This window comes from Calidris pugnax, unplaced genomic scaffold, assembly GCF_001431845.1.
Source record: "Calidris pugnax isolate Ruff unplaced genomic scaffold, ASM143184v1 scaffold50, whole genome shotgun sequence".
NCBI classification, from domain to species: domain Eukaryota; kingdom Metazoa; phylum Chordata; class Aves; order Charadriiformes; family Scolopacidae; genus Calidris; species Calidris pugnax.
Genome location: NW_015090780.1, coordinates 2322411 through 2340620, shown reverse-complemented (window position 1 = coordinate 2340620; position 18210 = coordinate 2322411). Strand labels below are relative to the sequence as shown.

At 46.5% G+C, this 18210-nt stretch overlaps 1 protein-coding gene across 1 annotated transcript in view; it reads right to left on the bottom strand.

Moving 5' to 3' along the window:
- Positions 1–700: 700 nt before the first annotated feature.
- KCNQ2 (potassium channel, voltage gated KQT-like subfamily Q, member 2) overlaps positions 701–18210 on the bottom strand; it is a 70199-nt gene continuing 52689 nt past the window's right edge. The window contains exons 15-17 of the mRNA XM_014954921.1: positions 17718–17849; positions 8898–9021; positions 701–8165 (exon numbers count right to left, since the gene is read on the bottom strand). Coding sequence (XP_014810407.1) covers positions 7446–8165; positions 8898–9021; positions 17718–17849 — 976 coding nt within the window. The 3' untranslated portion in view covers positions 701–7445. The remainder of the gene's footprint in view (positions 8166–8897; positions 9022–17717; positions 17850–18210) is intronic.

Here is an 18210-nt window from a genome sequence, read left to right as displayed (position 1 = left end):
AAAGGACTGAGCCTTCTGTTTCCACATCTGTGATAAATCCCTTTCAGGAACATCACTGTGTATGTAAAACCCTGGCTCACGGCTGCTGTGTTGGTCAGGTTTAAGGGATTACCATGAAATGCTACTTCTGCTTTTAACGGTAGGTGCCCATGGCATGCAAAAATAAGGAAGGATTTTCTCATCTTGGCTTGCAAGGCATCTGCCTTTTCTATTGAGGAGTGGGAAGGAGAGAGCACCTCCCCAAGTCCACAGTCATCAGTGTCAAATGGAGCTGAGATTCCAGGGGAGGCTTCACCGGCAGCATGACATTCAGCCTTGGTTTCGGGCCAGAACCATCCAAACTGGAGATTTTGGCATGGCTTCTACCTGAAACCATTAACTCTGCCCTAAAATTATAGGCGTAGCTGCAGGTGAAATCTAGCCTGAGCTTGGCACTGAGTTTGGGAAAGCATTGCGGTTAGCTCAAGTTTCTCAGGACTAGGCAAACAGATGCTGCTTGGACAATTCATCTGCGGCTGTATTTACAGGAATTAGGAGAGGGCAAGAGGCTTCCAGGTTCACTGGCAGCTTTGGAAACAGCACAGCGTGGACCAGCTGCCTCCTATTTCTCCCCATTATCGAGCTGGAGCCTGGCATGCAAAGCCACATGTGTGGACTGATGAAGGAGACTCCGAAACAGCACAGCGTGGACCAGCTGCCTTCCATTTCTCCCCATGATTGAGCTGGAGCCTGGCATGCAAAGCCACATGCGTGGACCGCTGAAGGGGACTCTGGTCTTAAAAGCAGCTCTTGCTCCAGGGAGCAAAAGCATCAACACCGTTAGAGTCTGTAAGCTCTTCTCTGAGATGTTCAGCTTCAGACAAGAAAACCTGAACCGAACTCTCATCCCTGTTTCACTGCAATCAGCTAAAGCCAAGGGGACAGCCCCTTACAGGGTGCTGCACAGAGGGGCAAAATAAACTCCATCCCCGCGCTGAAAGGCTCCAGCGGAACAAACCAGGGATGTGGTTGAGGCCACGGTGGCTTGATGAGGAAGCAAATAAATTGCCAATAAAAAGCAAAACTGTCATGGCTAACAAAACATGAAGGCTCTCTGGTACAGCTAGTGATGCCAGGCCAAAAGCAAGTCTCAGAGCAGAGTTCTGGCGTTACATCTTCACTTGCGTACAGTCAGGACAAGGAAGGTGACGATACAGGACCGGTGTCAAACTAGATGATGGCAGCAGTGCGAGGAGATACAAGAAGACTGCAAACACCAGCGAGGCGGGCAAACCCCGAAGGCCTCATGACAGTCTGGTATTAGAGCAGGGAGAACTGCAGCAAAACATTTACAGAGATAGGAAGGCAGCTCAGTGCCTCTCCGTAAGGAAAGTAAGAGATGCTTCCACAAGGAATGGCTATGGCACACCTGCAGGGCCCCTGGACACCCAAGGGCTGTAGACGAGGGTGGGTGAAATTTTCAAAGAAGGGTTTCCAAAGTTTGGGAGTCACATTCCCCTCAGCCCCTTGGGCTGTGGGTGCAAACGCACACACACACACCAGAGCTGGACGCAGGCGAGAGAACCCTTTGGGAATCAAACCAGACATATGGCAAGTCCCACACGTGTGGGTTCAAACGGCATCTCCTAAACAAAGATCAGCCCTCCATCCTTGGCACTGCCTACCTTGTTCTGCCTGCTCCTCCGAACCCTCAGAAAGGGGGCACCTGGGATGCTCTTCTTCAGAGGCATCTGGGTGGAAAGGAGGTTGCTATCCACAGCCAACACAAATTGCAATTTTTCCTCCCCGTTTTCAAGGAGCCACAGGTACAAACGTGGCTCCTTTCTCCCCTTAGTTACAAGCAGTAGAAGTGGAGTTCATGCATGCTGTCTCAGAGGGAGGGGGCGATGACCGGTGGCAGCGTGAAAGACACTGGGTCTATCAGGGTTCCCCACAGAAGCACCGCAGCGGCCTACGCGACGGCTCACCGGCAGGATCGGCCTCTCCCCAGGACGATGCTTTTTGGCAACGCTACCTGGTCAGGTACTACAGCAATCTGGGAGTGCAGATACAGCTGGAGCATAGTGCTGTCTACTCGTCTCAGGCTGCATGCAGTAGCAGGCAAAATTGAGAGTACAGTGGGTGAGATAGTCGGGAAAGCACATTCATACGTTAAAAAGGAGCCGGCTGCTCCCCCCTGCAGCAGCCACCCCTTGCTGCTACCTAAATTATAAGCGTGATTAATAGTGTATCAAAACATCTGTAATCCCTCTCCCTCTAGACACTAATATAAGGCAAGCAGTATTGTGTCGCTGGGGCATCAAACACTAAGATATACTAAAGAAGATTCCTATGCGTTGTTATTAATATCCTTATTATTTAAAAAAAAAAAAAAAACCCAAACCCTATTGTTATTGTTAAAAAAAACCAACGAACCCACACCCGTGCTCTAAGCAGATTTTGCTCTGACACAGGAAAGTTGGGTGTTCATGTGCTAAAAGCAAGAGTTTGCTTTTCTGCGGCTTGAGCAGCAGTGACCCACGAGGGGCTCGGGGGGGGCTGCTGTCCTCACCCCCCCCCCCACGGACCCCCACGTCGCAGCCTCCGTGTTACTGCAGGTGAAGGAGCTTTTGTATCTGATTTCCTTGTTTCGGGTGCAGGAAAAGGAAGCGGGTGACAACAGAAGATGGTGACCCACAGCGGAGAGCGGGCGAGAGGATGGGGATGTGGGTCGGGGGACAAGAGGGGTGATGGGGAGGAAGGGCTGGAGGTTGGGGGCTCGCTCAACCCGAGGGCTCACACCAGCGGGGATGGAGAAACAGAAATCCTTAGCCTGCTCCTGGGCTTTTTCAACATTCCCAATAAAATACTCACTGCTAAGGGTCTTTATCCGGAATAACTCTTGGGAAAATTCCTTAGGAATTTCAGTTTCTCTTTTAATCTATTACATTTTGGTTTTAGCAATTCTGTTGCCGTGACCATAGTGCATATAAGGGAAATGAGGTTTGCTGTAGCTCCCTCTTGAGAAAAATATGAGTAAATGTGTTTTTCTTTTCTCAGGTAACTCTTAGGAAGGGGAACATCTGTATCTGAGATGATGCTCTGGCTTCTCAGGTAGATTATACAAACTTGTTCTAAAAATTCACATAATTTAAAGTCTTAAAAATCAATTAAAAATGTAAAAATATACCTATTTAGCTGCAACTAGCAATGGCCCTGCAGAATTTAGTTGGATCTATTAAGCAGCATTGGAAATAAAATACATTTTTAGAAAATTTGATCTATCACGTAGTCTGTCTAAATAAATATAATGGCTTTCTGAGCTGGACAAGAGGTTTTTCTTTCAGTGAGTTCCTTGACTTTTTTGTTTTAAAAATTATCAATAAGAAAATGAGTCAACAAGGAAATTCACATACAAAATCTGCACTTGAGTAACACTGAAGTCCCTTCCCAAATATTGGGAAATTTGACTTATGGCTAGTGTTCTGTTCCTGTGTCTCGGGGTCGCGTTATGAAAGGCCACCTGCAGAGAGATGGCAACATCTCCAGCCACATCTCCAGTTTGGAGACACAAACTCCTAGATGACTTGGAACTCAAGTTTGGACCTGAACCACCTGAAAACAGACTGTGGTTTCAGGTCCCAACCCCAGGGATTGCTCCATCCCGCAGGTAGGACCATCTGCAGTTTTTCTCTCCAGACTTAGACCCAGATTCTGATAAAAAAAAGTCCCAAGGTTTCTTGGAGACCAGATCCCAGGCCCTGGTCCAAGGCCACGGCTCCACATTCAGCACAGAGGCACCTCGGAACCAGACTCTGTGCACACAACTCTATGTGGGCACAGCCACCCCTGCAGCACTTCCAGATGGCCTGCTGGAAATTTGGCTTTCACACCTTCTTCACCTCATTTTGGTCTCCTCTGTCCACACTTAGAGTTGTCTAAAACTTGTTTCTGTCCTCCAAAAAATACAGAACCACGCTCTGGAGGAACAGGGGAGCAAAAACCAGCCCAAGAGAGGCTCAACAGAAGGATGAAGTTTGCCTGTCCATCCTTTTAAAGGACTTTATCATTGGGACTGCCGTATTAGGAAAAACAAAACAAATTTATTTTCTTTTAACCTAGTGGTTTAGACGTCCTGTGGGAGATTACCACCAGGAGTGTGCGATACAGGCAGGGGGGGACTGAGGGATTGAAAGAGAAGACCCTGCAGGAAGTATTGGACTGCCATTTAGGACAGGAATGACATTATTTATGTCAATAAGCAACAAGCAGGCTCTGTTATCATTTAGCAGGCATAAATAATTCCATGGAAATAAGAAGCATTATTTGGAGTTAATTCTGGTGTAAGTTAACCCAAAAATCCAGGTCTTTTTGGATGACACACTGGATGAATGAGAAGTGATGGCTTATGGCATGGTTGTGGATGGAGGCATTTTTTTGACATTATGTCACAGATAAAGGTGGGATATTTCTTACACCTTCCAAAAAAAATTCTATGTGAAATTTGTAGCAGCAAGATACACTCTGTGCTGCACACGTATAAAGCAGTTTTCTGTAATCAGTGATTGTGGGACAAATCCAACACCTTCTAAAGCTACAAGTCAGAAGATCTTTACGAGCTCTGGAGTAGTGACTTGAAGAGGGAAAATACAATTATTCCTATGCAGTCCCTAAAGGAGGTAAAATACTGCCAGATTTCAATCTGTGGAAAACTCAGAGGACACAGTGGAATTGCGACTCCTTGGGACACACTGGCAGTATCTGCTTTCAAGGGTGTAACATCATCTGGGCAGGAGAAAGGGATTTTGCAATAAGAAGTAGGAAATGGACATTCAAAATAGAGCCAATAGGTCTTCAAAATCAGGACATGATGGAAATTAACATCCCACAAAAATTGTGCCTTGAAGTCCTGCTCGCTTTGCCTCCTATATTAAAAACCAGTCATGTACCTGCATGACATCATCCTCATCTGCTTATCATACCCTTTATATCGTACCCTCCTGTGCCAAATTTCCAGCAGGTCTTGAAAAGTAATTGCAAACAAATAAGATAATAAATCTTTGTTGTCTCTGACTTGGGCAAAATTTGCAGTGAGCAGCTGGCTGGAGCAATGCTGACTTTTGCCTCACCCAATGCAATTTCCATTCTTGTGCTCACCAGAAAACACCACCAAGTCTGATTTGGGACCTGCTGACATTTCTCACCCTACCAGAAAGCACCATTTTGCAACATACCAGGGGCAAATCTGCACAATTTGCAGCCATTTTGCATTCAAAGATTTCTCTGTATTGAAGTCAAGGCCGTCACTGGGCTCACTTTGCACAAAGAAATCTGGAGCCAAGAAGGAGTTTGGGAGCACAAGCAGAGAGAGAAAAATTGCAGAAGGCAACAAAAAAAATGGATCAAGTGCGAAAGAAAGGAACTATCATGGCTGGAAGCCAAGGTGCCCTCTAAGAAAAATATCTTCCCTTCCTGAATGGTGAAAAATGGCAGGAAAAACAGTGCAGAGCCTTCCCCCACTCCTCAATCTCATGCGAAGACCTGCGTGATGGTCCTGAGCACTAGCAAAAGTGATGGTTTTATTCTCTGTCTGCAAGCTGCCAGACTGCACCCACATCTTCCCTAAGGCCAAACTAGTCCTGGGTCTCCCCTGGTTGCTGCCTCTGGTCAAGCAAAGAGGAGAGAAAAAGGCTGTGACTCTCCCTTCACCCCAAGCAAGTCAATGTTCGACCTCTCAAAGGCCACACAAAAATGAAGCTGTCACCTAAATATCCTTAACAGGCTCTTGATACGACACAGAGAAAACGTGGAGAGATGGGGTTTGAAATCACAGGCTCAGCCCCAGCAGAAAACACACATGGGATTTGGGCTGAAGACACACGGGAGGGTTCAGAGGCACAATGCTGGCCACCGTGTCCCAGCCCTGGAGATGGTCCCCAAATGCAACTTCTCCTGATCCACCCCCTTCCAAAAACACCTCACCAACCTATCCATGTAAAGGATCACTTTGTGACTTCGTTTTGGTCCCAAAAGAAACTTTAAGCATCACTTTTCCCCCTGCCTTCCCCCAGCTGAAGGCGCTGCTGAGGTTCCTGGTAACACCACAAAGATCTTTCCAAGAGAAAGTACTTTCACAACAACAAAACGGGGCAGACTTGGATTGGCACAATTTGCGGGCAAGCACAGGTAAGAGGCTTCTGAAAGACCATGAAGAAACAAAGAAGCACCTCTTAACTCAGCTTGAGGGATCCAAACAAAACCAAAGGATGTCCCGAGAACATGGGTGTGAGATTTGTGGCAGGGCAGAAGAAAGGGGAGATTTTCACGGGGCAGAGTGTGTGCAAAAGTGTTCAGGCACAATGCAAACTGTAAGAAAAGTGCCCACTATGACCAACAGGGCTTCAAAAGGATGGAGCTCAGCATTTAACTTGCAGCAATGCAGGGACCACAGCATCTGGCATATCCACCCTCTCCCTTTGGCCTGGCGTGCCTGCGACTCCACACCATCACTGTTGGCCACGAGAATGGCTTCACCCCATGGCAGCCCTCCAGAGGGGTTGCCTTTGGTTTGCCTTTGCTTCCAAAGCATCTCCAGGTCCGTTGTCAATGGGAGGAGAGATAATTACATATAATACATGGTTTAAAACATTAAATTCCAGCCCCGTAGTCTCTTGTCCTCCTTCTCTGTCTCCTTTCTCTGCTCTCTGGGTGGTCTCTCTGCCTGCACTCAAGCTCACATTTCTGAGTTTTTTGATTTCATAAGATGGGCTAATTTCCAAAGCGTTCAGGTTCAGAGCAGTATCCCAACCTGTCCCACTTTGAAGCCACGTCTTCTTGTTCATACCAGTATTCCAGCCACCAGCCCTCTCCTCCAGAGGCCTATGCAACATTTCCATGTATTATATTGGAATTATGACACCTTCCTGACGGTTAATGAAGGACCAGAGAGTAACAACCCCCCCATAATTACATGTGACCTGAAATCTAAGCCAGAAACAGACACGTGTTCATTCCACGACTCCACAGTACCCAAAGGTGTAATCACCAATAACATGACGTGGCAATTCCCACCTAACAGTTGTCAGCCACCAGTTACTGTGACCTCCAAAAGCCCTGGCTGGGTGATTTACTCCTGCCCTGCACTTCTGAAGATTCCCAAGAAATGCAAATTGCCTACCCTGCACCATGACATAATTTCACCTAATGATCTTAGAAAGAGAGTATGAAAGAAATCTGGACTTCATGGCTCCAGTTCGCTCACCACCACCGTGACCTCTTCCACACGTGCAGGCTCAGACCTGCTCGTTCACCCCCCAGAGTAAGCTGCAAGAAATTATCCGCCAGCTAAGGATGTCCTAGAAGGAGGAAAACCTTAGCTGTCAATCTCCTTGAGAAGTTCGACGCGTGGACAGCTGGAGTGGGCAGCTGCCAGTGCTCAGACGTGGCTCGGTGACTGCGAGAAGGCTTCACTGCCTGGGGGCTGACCAGCCCATGTCACTGAAAGGTCCCTCGCCCGTGGCCGACCTGGGAGGAGGACCGCAGGGCGTGCAGAGGTCAGAATCGGTGTCTGATTCCCCTTCTGCAATGTAGGGTCTGATTTTGGCCACGGCTGCATAGCAACCGTTGTTAAGGATGTCCAAATTCTCTTTGGACTGGGAGATGCTAAAGCCGCTGAAAGAGCGCTCCAGTTCCTCGTGGTCTACCGAGGGGATGGAGATGGACGTGTCGCTGTCTCTCATGGCACTCTCGTGGTGTTTGGTTGTAATGTCTTCGTTCCTCAGGTACTCTGCGCTTGCCCTGTGCCCACCGCTGTACGCTGACAAGGAGCGCTCATGGGAGGGTGGAGGTGGGATGCGGACCAGCGAGCCGGGGTCTCCGACGGGCGAGGAGCCATGGCTATGCCGCTGGTAGACCTGCTGCTGGCATGAGGTCGAGGGTGGGCAAGTGTTGGTCGGGGCTGGTGGGGCAGAGAAGTTCTTCTGACCCATGGAGCTGGTGGACCTGATGATCTTGATGATACAGCCGTTCTTGTCAATGTGCTCCCTGCTGTCTTCGGGGCTGTGGTAAGGAGGTGCTGGGTCTGGTTCTTTGGACCCAAAATAAGCCTCCGTCTCTGTTGGTGGGATGCCCATCCGCTGCATGTAAATGTTCACCAGGAAGTCCAGCTTCTTCTCCATTGACTGAACCTGCAAAACACCACAGTTCCAGGGCTACAGGCTGCACACAGGTTGAAGCACATTAAGATCCTGAGTACCAGCAACTTCCAACCCATCTGGGCACAGGTGTGGGGCTGGGCTTCATTGATAACCTCTGCCTACACTGACCTACACCAAACCAAAACTTTCAGTAAATAGTTAATTGTCCTATTCTGAAGCATTTAATTCTCCACCTTGTTACAGAGTTTTCCTTAAGCTCCCATAATCATTTTGACAGGCACCAAATTCCAGGAAATTTGGAGCACACTCACATCCTTTCAGCTCTTTTCTGCATTTGGCACTTGCCTGGGCTCAGGTGGCCACGGGGATTTCTGAGCCTTACCCTCTAGTCAGATTTTCATCTTTGGCAAGGCCAGCAGCTACAGCAGTCAGGCTCATGGACTCATTTGGAACATGTATGGTGGCATGGTGGCAAAGAAACCAATGTGACATTTTTAAAAATAATGTAGACTTTCAGTAAACTCCCTAAAAAAGAAACACTATGTCAAGGACTCCAAAGTGCCTGTTTTGAAAGGAGTACTTAGGCTTCCAAGACATTTAGTGCCCTTTCATAACATCCACCTCATTTCTTTTTCAAAATATTTTTAGCTCTTATATTTTTTCTAAATGGCAATGTCCCACTGGGGAAAAAATAAGGCAAGAAAAAGCCAACACAAGGCATGCAACACCCTCTGGTAAGAATTCCCTCCTGACCCAATATACCTGTTTTTCAACTTTTCCAAGCCTGCCCATCATGCTGGGGTCTTCAGGCAGTTCCCCCTCCGCTGGCCCTTTGGTCCGATCCTTGTCAGTCATGGAGGATCCTCTCCCAACAATCTGGTCAACTCTACCGGGATCAGAAAGTCCCCCCGCCCCCGGAAAAGGACCTGGAGTCAGTTGGAGGCAGCAGGCGAGGAGGGCTCCGCTTGTCGCACCTCCGTGGGACAAAGCAACAGCCTCTTGCCCAACTAACACTCCAAATTACTCACAGACACGCAGTGGCACTGAAGTGTTAATTCAGATGCAAAATTCAGAGCGGTATTAGCAGAGTTTGAAATTATCCATTTCTGTTTAAACAGATAAAACCTGGCACATTATGCACAGTAAATTTACCCACTGCAAAGAATTTCTTCAACTGGCTTTCTTCCAAATCAATTAACTTCTTATTTGCACTGAAAAAAATATTATCTTGGGGGAAGATCGAGTTTTCTGTCTAGCATATGTCAATGGGATTTTTTTCAGACTTTGCAGCAGTTTCCTCTCCTCGATGCAAATGTAAGTGTGTAATTCTCATGCCCATGAAAATGAGCTGCTTGTCCTGAGATCCAGATGAACAGGTGTCGTGGTAACTGGTTTAGTGCAGTTACATCAAGCTCGAATTTGGTCATAACTCACCAAACGTTACCAAATTGTCTTCATCTCAATGCTATGGCAATTTACACCCGTATCATTAGATGGTTTCTATCAGCAGGGCTCCAAGCAGGTAACAGCAGAGGACATTCCTGCCAAATCAGCAGCTAAAGCTCCTGGGCATGTTGTTTGGCACTTAATTCTTTACACACATTACATTTGCAACTCCTCACTCCCAGTCTAGAAACACCTGGGTTGATATACAGCTCTGCACGCAGAGGAAGAAGGATGGCAGAGTCAGTTTGGAAGCTGGAAGTCAATTTTTTTTGAGGCATCAAATATAAATTTTCTAGAGAGCAAACACCGGGGCCTCCTGATCTCTCAGAAGGAGCAGCTCAGTTTCAGAATAGGTTCTTAATGGCAGCCCCGTTTATAACCTAATTCTACGCCAGGCAAATTTTACTCTTGCATAATGCACCAAACGTAAGGGTGGCGGGGGAAAAGAAGGGTTAATTAATCTGACTGAAACCAAGTTGAGGTATCTTGAGCGGAAAACTCAAAATGCTTCTTACGCAGTTCTGCCGTGTGGGCCATGGGTCCATGCACCAGGAGGAGGAAAAGGAAGGAGCTGAACACAGACAGACAGGGGAAAATGAACAAACAAAAACCAAGGAAAGGAATGAGACGTGAGGCTATTTCCAACACAAGAGCCATCTGTTTTCTTTACATTTGACAGGGACTTAATACGTATGTGGGCTGTTGACATTAAGGGACAGATATTGGTGGGTATGGACCAGCGTGGCTCCCTTGGCTTATATTAGAGCAACAGCAGTTTACAGCACCAGAAGGTCTGGCTCAAAGAGATGAAGTGGATGAGCACATCACACCAAGGACAGAAAATAGAAGCCAACAATTATTTTAGAGTTTATCTTTGATCCCAGAAGATACTTCATTTGGGCAGGGTTGCGAGAGAATACCATTCTGTTTAAAAAAAAGTCATGTTTGATCCTTTGCTTAGCAATATAAGCGCAGGAGTACAAGGAGCACCAAGTGCTATAATTACAAGTGTGAGGAATATGCATGCCTTATTTCTCTCTTGTAATGGGAGAAGCAAATTACTGACATGTACAGGAACTCCCCACAAGGGATGCAATTACTGACATGACATACAGCACGAGAAATCCTACGACAATGTTGTTACCATGTAAGCAAAGAGGTATTAAATTGGATACCTCGGGCTACCTCGGTTTGGAATCACAAGTCAAGGCGTAGTACAGCCACTGTACGAACTCCTCTCCTGTATGCACAAGCAAGTAGACTAGTAAAACAATGAACATGCGTTTAAAGAGGCCCAAAGTCTAAATGCTACTGAATAAGGCCAAGAAAAATCAGGGTGCTCTGTCCTCGTGTCCCACCTAGCACAGCACTAACACTGAAATGTGTCCACTAATGGAAATGAGATGTCCTTCCAACAGTTGCTGAGTAGAGCAGGGAGGCAGGACAGACTGTAACACAGAGAGGAAAAACTGAACATTGCCATGCTACAGAGTATCATAAGAGCAGAAATATCCTAGTGCAACCCTATTTCTAATCTTGCAGAAATTGAGGAAGGAATTCTGCTCTCTTACATATTCTTAAGAGGAGAGTTATCCAGTAAGTGAACCTCACACGACCCACGTGAAGCACAGGAGGCCAGCTGGCACTTCAGATGGAGTGATCACCAGTATCATATCGAAAAACACTAATCTCTTCCATCACCTTCAGGCTGGAAACAACTTGCCTGTAAACCTGCTGTGATTTAAAAGCAGGACTGAAGCACTTCACAGAGCTCACCCACAAAGCATCCAGGAGCCCTTGCCCATATGTTCCTGATACCAGAGCCCAGGACAAATCCTGATGGATTCATTCCTTTCGTGTCTATACTTAAACATAGTCCTGATCCCTGAAGTGATCATCTTCCACAGCTCTGAGAAACCAGAGAGCCATATCTCACCTTGGAGGCAGGGTCTGCACCGAGGAGGTGCGGTGGGCAGATCTGACCACTGACTTCAGTGCAGAGAGGGAAGAAGGTGAACCAAATCCTCTCTTCATGGGAAAAAAAACAGGCTCAAGGTCTCCCACCCCTTCGCTTCTCATGGCAGAAGTTAGACCAGAGGAGACTGCTCCTACCCTCAGAAAAGCATGGAAATTTCATTTGTGCGCTATCTGACAAAAGAGAAGAACTTCCCTGCAAGCTCCCAACTCACCTGTGCCTAACTGAGCACCACAAAGAGCAGGAGGTCCTTCTAGCCACTATAAAAGAGTTGGAAGTTCTGTCCAAATTGGGCAGCAAAGCTCAAAAGATGAAGAAGAGAGAACATATTCCACCTTTGCAAGCAGAGGGGGACAGTGTACGTTCCTACTGTGTGACAAAGGACCAGGAATATTCTGAGATGCCAAATCCCACCTCTGCACTATATCCCAGGGGGAGACTTCTGCCTTCCCTACACTTATCTTGGCCGTGTTGAATACACACGTGCAGAGGGAAGAATTCAGCTGAGGCTTTGGAAGAGTCAGCCCTGTGTTTTTCCCTTTGTGGCAGAAGAGGATTCAGAGATTTCTAACAATGCACGACAAACTGTGCCATCTGCTGTCCTTGATAGGCTCTGCTGGGTCTTAGTTTGGGAGGGAGAGAGAAAGGGGGGTGGCTTTTTAAAGTGAACTTTGGTATCTTTCCTTCTTTCTAATGATACAAAAAAAATGTAAAGTCTTGCATCAGCCACAGTGCAGGTTTTCTCATGCTTCATTATGCTTCATGCTAACAGTGCATGCAAAGAGGTGTAATATGTCACCCTCGGGCCAGAAGCAGACATCAAAAGGTCAAACGGCTCAAATGAGATAAAAATGAAGTGTTTGGGAATATATATTCAATTCTTTTCTTTTTTTCTTTATCTCTTATAATTTTTTTTTGTACACAATCCAGGCATTGAAGCCAAACCCCCTTCATCCATGTCACAGGACTGGCTACTTACCTCCTCATTTGGCAATAAAGTTTGCTCTACACATATTTTGACCAATATCTCATCTAAAAATCACAGCTGAGGTAACTGAGGTTGCACCTGTTCTGTGTTAAATTAGCGATCAAGGGAATTTAATCCAAATTATCTGTGTGTGCAACTGCCTGCGTTTGCCTGGAGCAAACACCTTCAGCCAAACCACAGCCATGGACCTCCACGAGCGTCCAGTTGCCTTTGCTGGGAGCTACCTGCAGAAGCCTTTTTTGGTTGAACAGAGTCCTTGTCACTAGAGCACCACAATGGGTGGAGACACCTCATGGGACATCCCACGGTTTTATTTCTCAGGGCAGCATTTGGCTAAAACAGGGATGTGCAGTCTAAAAGGGATGGAGCTCCACGGTGAAGCCCATGGGGACCCCACAGCACACGTTCCCAAGGAAGGGACACACGTGGTGCTGAGATGATGAAGGTCACGTCAGCAGCTGGGTCTGACCCAGAGTTTTTGGAGTTGGGATGGGGCTGCTCAGAGCTCTGGTTGCCATCCATCGGGCACCATGAGCACCTCACAAGTACCACCAGTGTCTGTGGGAGGATGCAGCTGCTGAAAATCAAGCACAGCACAAGGCTTTTAATGGGTGGGAGCAGAGATTTCAGCAGCCTCCAGTACTCTGCTGCTTTCTGGAGCCTCTCAGCCACAGCTCAATAAAAAATAAATGAGGAAATTCAATAAAAAAAGGGAGCCATTATTAAAAGAAGTCTTATTGTCCCAGGAGCCTAGTGGGCATTTGCAAACAGACTTTTAATCTGGCCATCAGTATTAGAAACTATAAAAACAGGGCGGGGGGAAAAGTCATTGACATTAAGCTGAGGTAGCAGCAGACTCGGATTGAATAAAACAAATATCCCAGTGCCAGGTGATGGGCCTCCTCCCCCATTATCCAGTGATCAGCTTTTCTGTGTGCACAGCACAAGCTTTCACAGGAAAATCTTGCCTCTAGTGAAGGCTTGCTGCACACCTAATCTTATACATTAAATACAACTAAATCCTTTTGAATATGTATTTTTATTTTAAAATCAAAATGTTTCTGCAGATAAGAAAGTTATTTAATTTTTAAAGGCTAGGTTTGGGCCTCATCATTTGGCAGGGAGGAGAAATGGGAAAAATGCTTTTCTGAGAGTGTCATTTTCCAAGCATAAAGCTTGGGGCTTCTGGAAAAATCTCTTATTTTTTTTTTAATCATTGAGCTGGCTGAGTGGGAAAAGGTAAGCTTTCAATATTCCTTTTACTCACATTCCTCTAGTGAAGATTACTCAGAGCAGCTTAAATAAAAATCAAGAGATTTGTCATGTATTAGCTCTTAGGGAGGGCAAATATATTTAGAAAAAAAATATTTGAGGCTAAGCTTGCTGCATTTAAAAATTACCTACTATTTGTGCTTGGGAAATGACTTTCTGGCAAATATTTATACCTGCCTTGGGCTCTAGTGGTCTCAATACAAGGTGAAAACACAGCTCAGCTCATGGCCCTGCTGACCAGACCTCAGAATGCCCTCAAATGGGAACTTCAGGGAGAATATGTGTAGCTTTGGGTACAGTTTTACCTAAGGAGAGAACTTAATAAGGGCAATGAGAAAAACCTCACTGCATGACTGAGGGCTGGGTTTGACTCCTGCTCTTCTTCTTGCTTGCAAAATCAGGATCTTTTTTTTTTATGAATGTGAGTCCTATGGTTGAAATATTTTAACAGAATATTTTTCCTCCGTGGTCGGTAGAGTTGCATCAGCCAGAAAAAGAGACCACCGTGTTCATCGGGTGCGAAACACTTCATTCTTACTTTGCCCACTGAAGTAAACTCATGTCATAGTACAAAGAGCTGCAGAGGCTCCTTTGCTTGCGTGTGGAGTGTTTCAACTTTTAGAAAGGAGATCATTTTAGTGGCTTTGTGGGTAAATATTCCACCTTTGACATTTGAAGAAAATCTTATAAAATATGAGATTTTAAAAAGACAGGTTTTTGCTTTCTAACACCTAGAAGAAGACTGAAAATAGACAATACGCTAGCTGAAGAAACTGATGGTTACTGATGACTGTATGAAAATCCCTGTTTTGGCTTTTTTTTTTCCCTTTGGCTTGCCTAGTGTGAAAGCTCATTGCAGAAAGTAAATCAGAGCATACCCAGAGTAGCAAGCCCTTCTGAGTCATGATTTAGCGAGCTGCACTGCTAAGTGATAAATGCCGTCATATAACTGGCATGAAAGGGGTTTGACATTAAGCAAATGAAAAATCCAGAGAAAAGCGGCATTTGGTGAATCCTAACCTAGGCGAGTATTGGGGAGATTCTTTAGAAGAATACATGGGTCCTTTGGTTGGATACTTCTTATGCCGGGGAGTTGAAGGGGGCGGGGGACCCACAATCATATCTATCCTGGCAAAGTAAATAAGAAAAAAGACACCAGCAAAATGCATAATGAAGCAACACGTAGAGGAAAAAGTTGGTCAGAAAAGTTGCAGAAAGAAACAACTGAAAAAACAGAACGACAGAGAAAGGAAGAGAGAGACGTCGAAAAATATATTCCGCTGGAAACAGAAGGTTCTGTCCTACCACCTGGTTGTCAGTGAAAGCCAGTCTTATCCACTCCGGGGTAAGATTTGGAGATTTAGGCACCACCGAACCATCCTTAGGAGATCCCCCCCCACCCCAGATATAACAGGCAACATGCTTTACCCTCTGCAATGTATTTGCATATGTGTAGAGTTATCCCACTGAAGTGGTTGGATAGGAAACAACATATATTCATTCTCCTTTAAAGTCCCAGTGCTAGATAACACATCCTCAGCTAGTTGAGAAAAGCATGAGTCGTTGGAGTCGGTGAGATACGCTGCAGGACTGTGTAACTCAATGAATGGGAGACATCCATGGCTGGCAAGGTGTCAGGATGAGACACGAGACAGTGTGAACACAACGCTGAAAAGAGCACGTTACAGACACACCACAGTGACAGAGACATTAATGATTAAAGAGGAAAGTGCATGTAAACACCCCAGACATTTGCTGGAATGCAGCTTTAAATCCACCAATCACCTACGGGAGGTCACAGCCAGCCCTGCTGAGCTGAGCTGGTGAGGAGAACACAGTGCTTTGCTGGTGGGAAGGGAAATAAAAGTATCTGTTCTCCTCTGAGCTGGCCTGTGACAACCTCCCTGGGCTCCACTGTACTTCTAGCACCAGTTGGCCATGCCCCAACGTTGCCCGTGGCTATTCCCAGCACACACCTCATCTACAGGGTGGCCCTTCCAGTTCTATTGGGCAGGTGACCAGCCATGGGACCGCTTGGTGTCCATCTAGCTATGGTGATGAGTGCTTCAAAGGGTGACCACAAGGGGGTCTGCTCCCATCACCATCACTGGTCTCCTGCTCAGCGGGGACAGTGATATCAGTGAAGCTGCCTGGTAGCCCTGGAGCCCAAATCCAGGTACTTCACATTTTTAAAGCAGCTCCTGGTCCTCCTGACTTCCCTGCACTGGGCTAGACAGCTTAGCCCAGCCTCAGCAACCTCAGCCTAGCAGTCCCAAGGGTACAGCTGAGAGGAGAATTCAGACTGGTCTTTGAAAGTTGCCATTGCCTACCCTAACTCCCCCTAGAAAGAAGCCAACCAAACCACTTTGTCTTTGCAGCACATCAACTTAAAGGTCCCACCTTGACCCAGTGGAGATGACAACCCAACGGCTCACTACTCACTGCGGAGGCAGACTGGAGGCCTCAGGTTTCAGGTTATTAAAGTTAGGAAATATAAATCCCCTTCTCCTCCTCTTCCCTCTCCAGATTCAGCTACATGCCTTGGATCTATAATCGTTGAATTTGTACTGAATGGGGGTGAGCAGCTCAATGACAGGAAATTCTCCAGGATATTTTAGTCCCCATCGCAAGGGAGAATTTACCTTCTGGATGCGTATCTGGAAATGGGAAATGCACAGCATGGAGCAAGGCTGAGAAAGTTACCTCCACTGCTTGAAGATCAAAAATAGCAGAGTTAAAATGGTCTCTGAGAGGTTAGTGGAAGAAGAGAGATTCCTCTTTTTCCTAAGGCAGTTTTCCTATTCTATTCTTGGGGTTCCTATTAGCTGTTTGCATAACCAAACACACTTCTTTTGTACATTTGCTGAATTTGCCAGGGACCTAGGTGGGTTTGAAATTAAAGGGAAACTTCTTCAATGGCTTCTAGAGGAAGTTGGGCTGCCACAGCCAACATGGTTGTTTCATTCTCCAAGTGTAAAAGTAAATGGTAAATTACTTTGACTGGAAATAGCCTATGGCCAAGCCCTGGCTCTGTTCTGGGTGTCCTTCAAGCTCAGCAGATCTGGGGCTACTTCTGCTGAGCCAACACAGTGTTGGGGGGTTTGGGGTCCAGCATTCATTGTGGGACATCAGGGCTGAGGGAGGAGTGGTCTGACAAAAAGGTTTAGCTCAGATCCTCTGTTCAGGGGAGACCAAATTCGCCTGGGTTTCTTTGCAGGAGAAATAATTGGGGGATTGTAGCGGAAAATGAAATTTTAAATACCCTTGTTGCTTCCATTTGTCCCTTTTTCACATTTCTTCCTCTGCTAAAACTATCTCATTTCCCCCTAAAATTTGAGCAGAGAGGCTGAAACGCAGCTTGGTGAATCCACACCTCCGTTGGTGGGCTTGGATGAGAAATCCCCATCTGCATGTACTTTCACCAGACTGTACCATCTGAGGTGGGATTCCTCCTAAACCAGCTTAGCATCCTACCCTCTGCTCATCCCACCGCACCAGATACAATTTTGCATCCTTCCCAAATTAGCCAGATTAGCCTTAAAACTGGGGCACTGAAACTTTGCTATCCTGCCAGGAGGACCACAGAGATAACACACCTACTGTATCTATGGGATATACTGTAATGACAGAAATTCCCAAAGTAAAGCCTGGAGGAGCTGTGTTTTATGTGTGTATGTCCTGGAGTGGGCATTAAGATAATTTTGGTGGTATAACACCACCATTTGCAGTCCCTGCCCTGCTCATCCCTGGGGGTTCCAGCCACAAGCACCGATGTTTTCCTTGAGACTTGGAAAGAAAAAGAGTAAGTTGTAGCTGCAAAGGAAAGTGTCTCTCTCCTGGGCATGCCTCCACAATGAACAAAGAACAGTGAAAAAATGAAGCAAAGAGAGGGGTCTCTTGCCTGGCCTGAAGGTTTTTAATCCGGGAGAGCATGTCCAGGTGACCAGCTGAATACTGCTCGATGACATCCATCACGTCGTAGGGCCGAAGGCTCTCCTTAAACTTGCGCTTGGAGACGAGAAATCTCATAATGCTGCAGGAGATGGAGAGCAAGGAGAAAATATAGTCCCTGGGCTGCAGCCTGACCTGCTTAGTAGCAGATAAAAAACACCACAGGGAGCTGCTTTGGAAGGAAAATGGAATAAATCCCAGTCCTGTGGGTTTGGGAGAGGATGCAGCAATAGGAGAGGGGGATTGCGGGGGCTTGGGGCTGAAGCCCCCTCTGCGACAGGGGGTTCCCGATGCCCCTCGGACTATCAGCTCTGCCAATGTCCTCTCTGCACCACTTTTGTAAATGTCAGCAGTAAATCTCAAAGCTGGTGAGAGTGATCATTTGGATGCATCCCTGCGGGGAATTTTCCTGTTTCTCCATTTATTCCTTCCCTCAGCAAAAA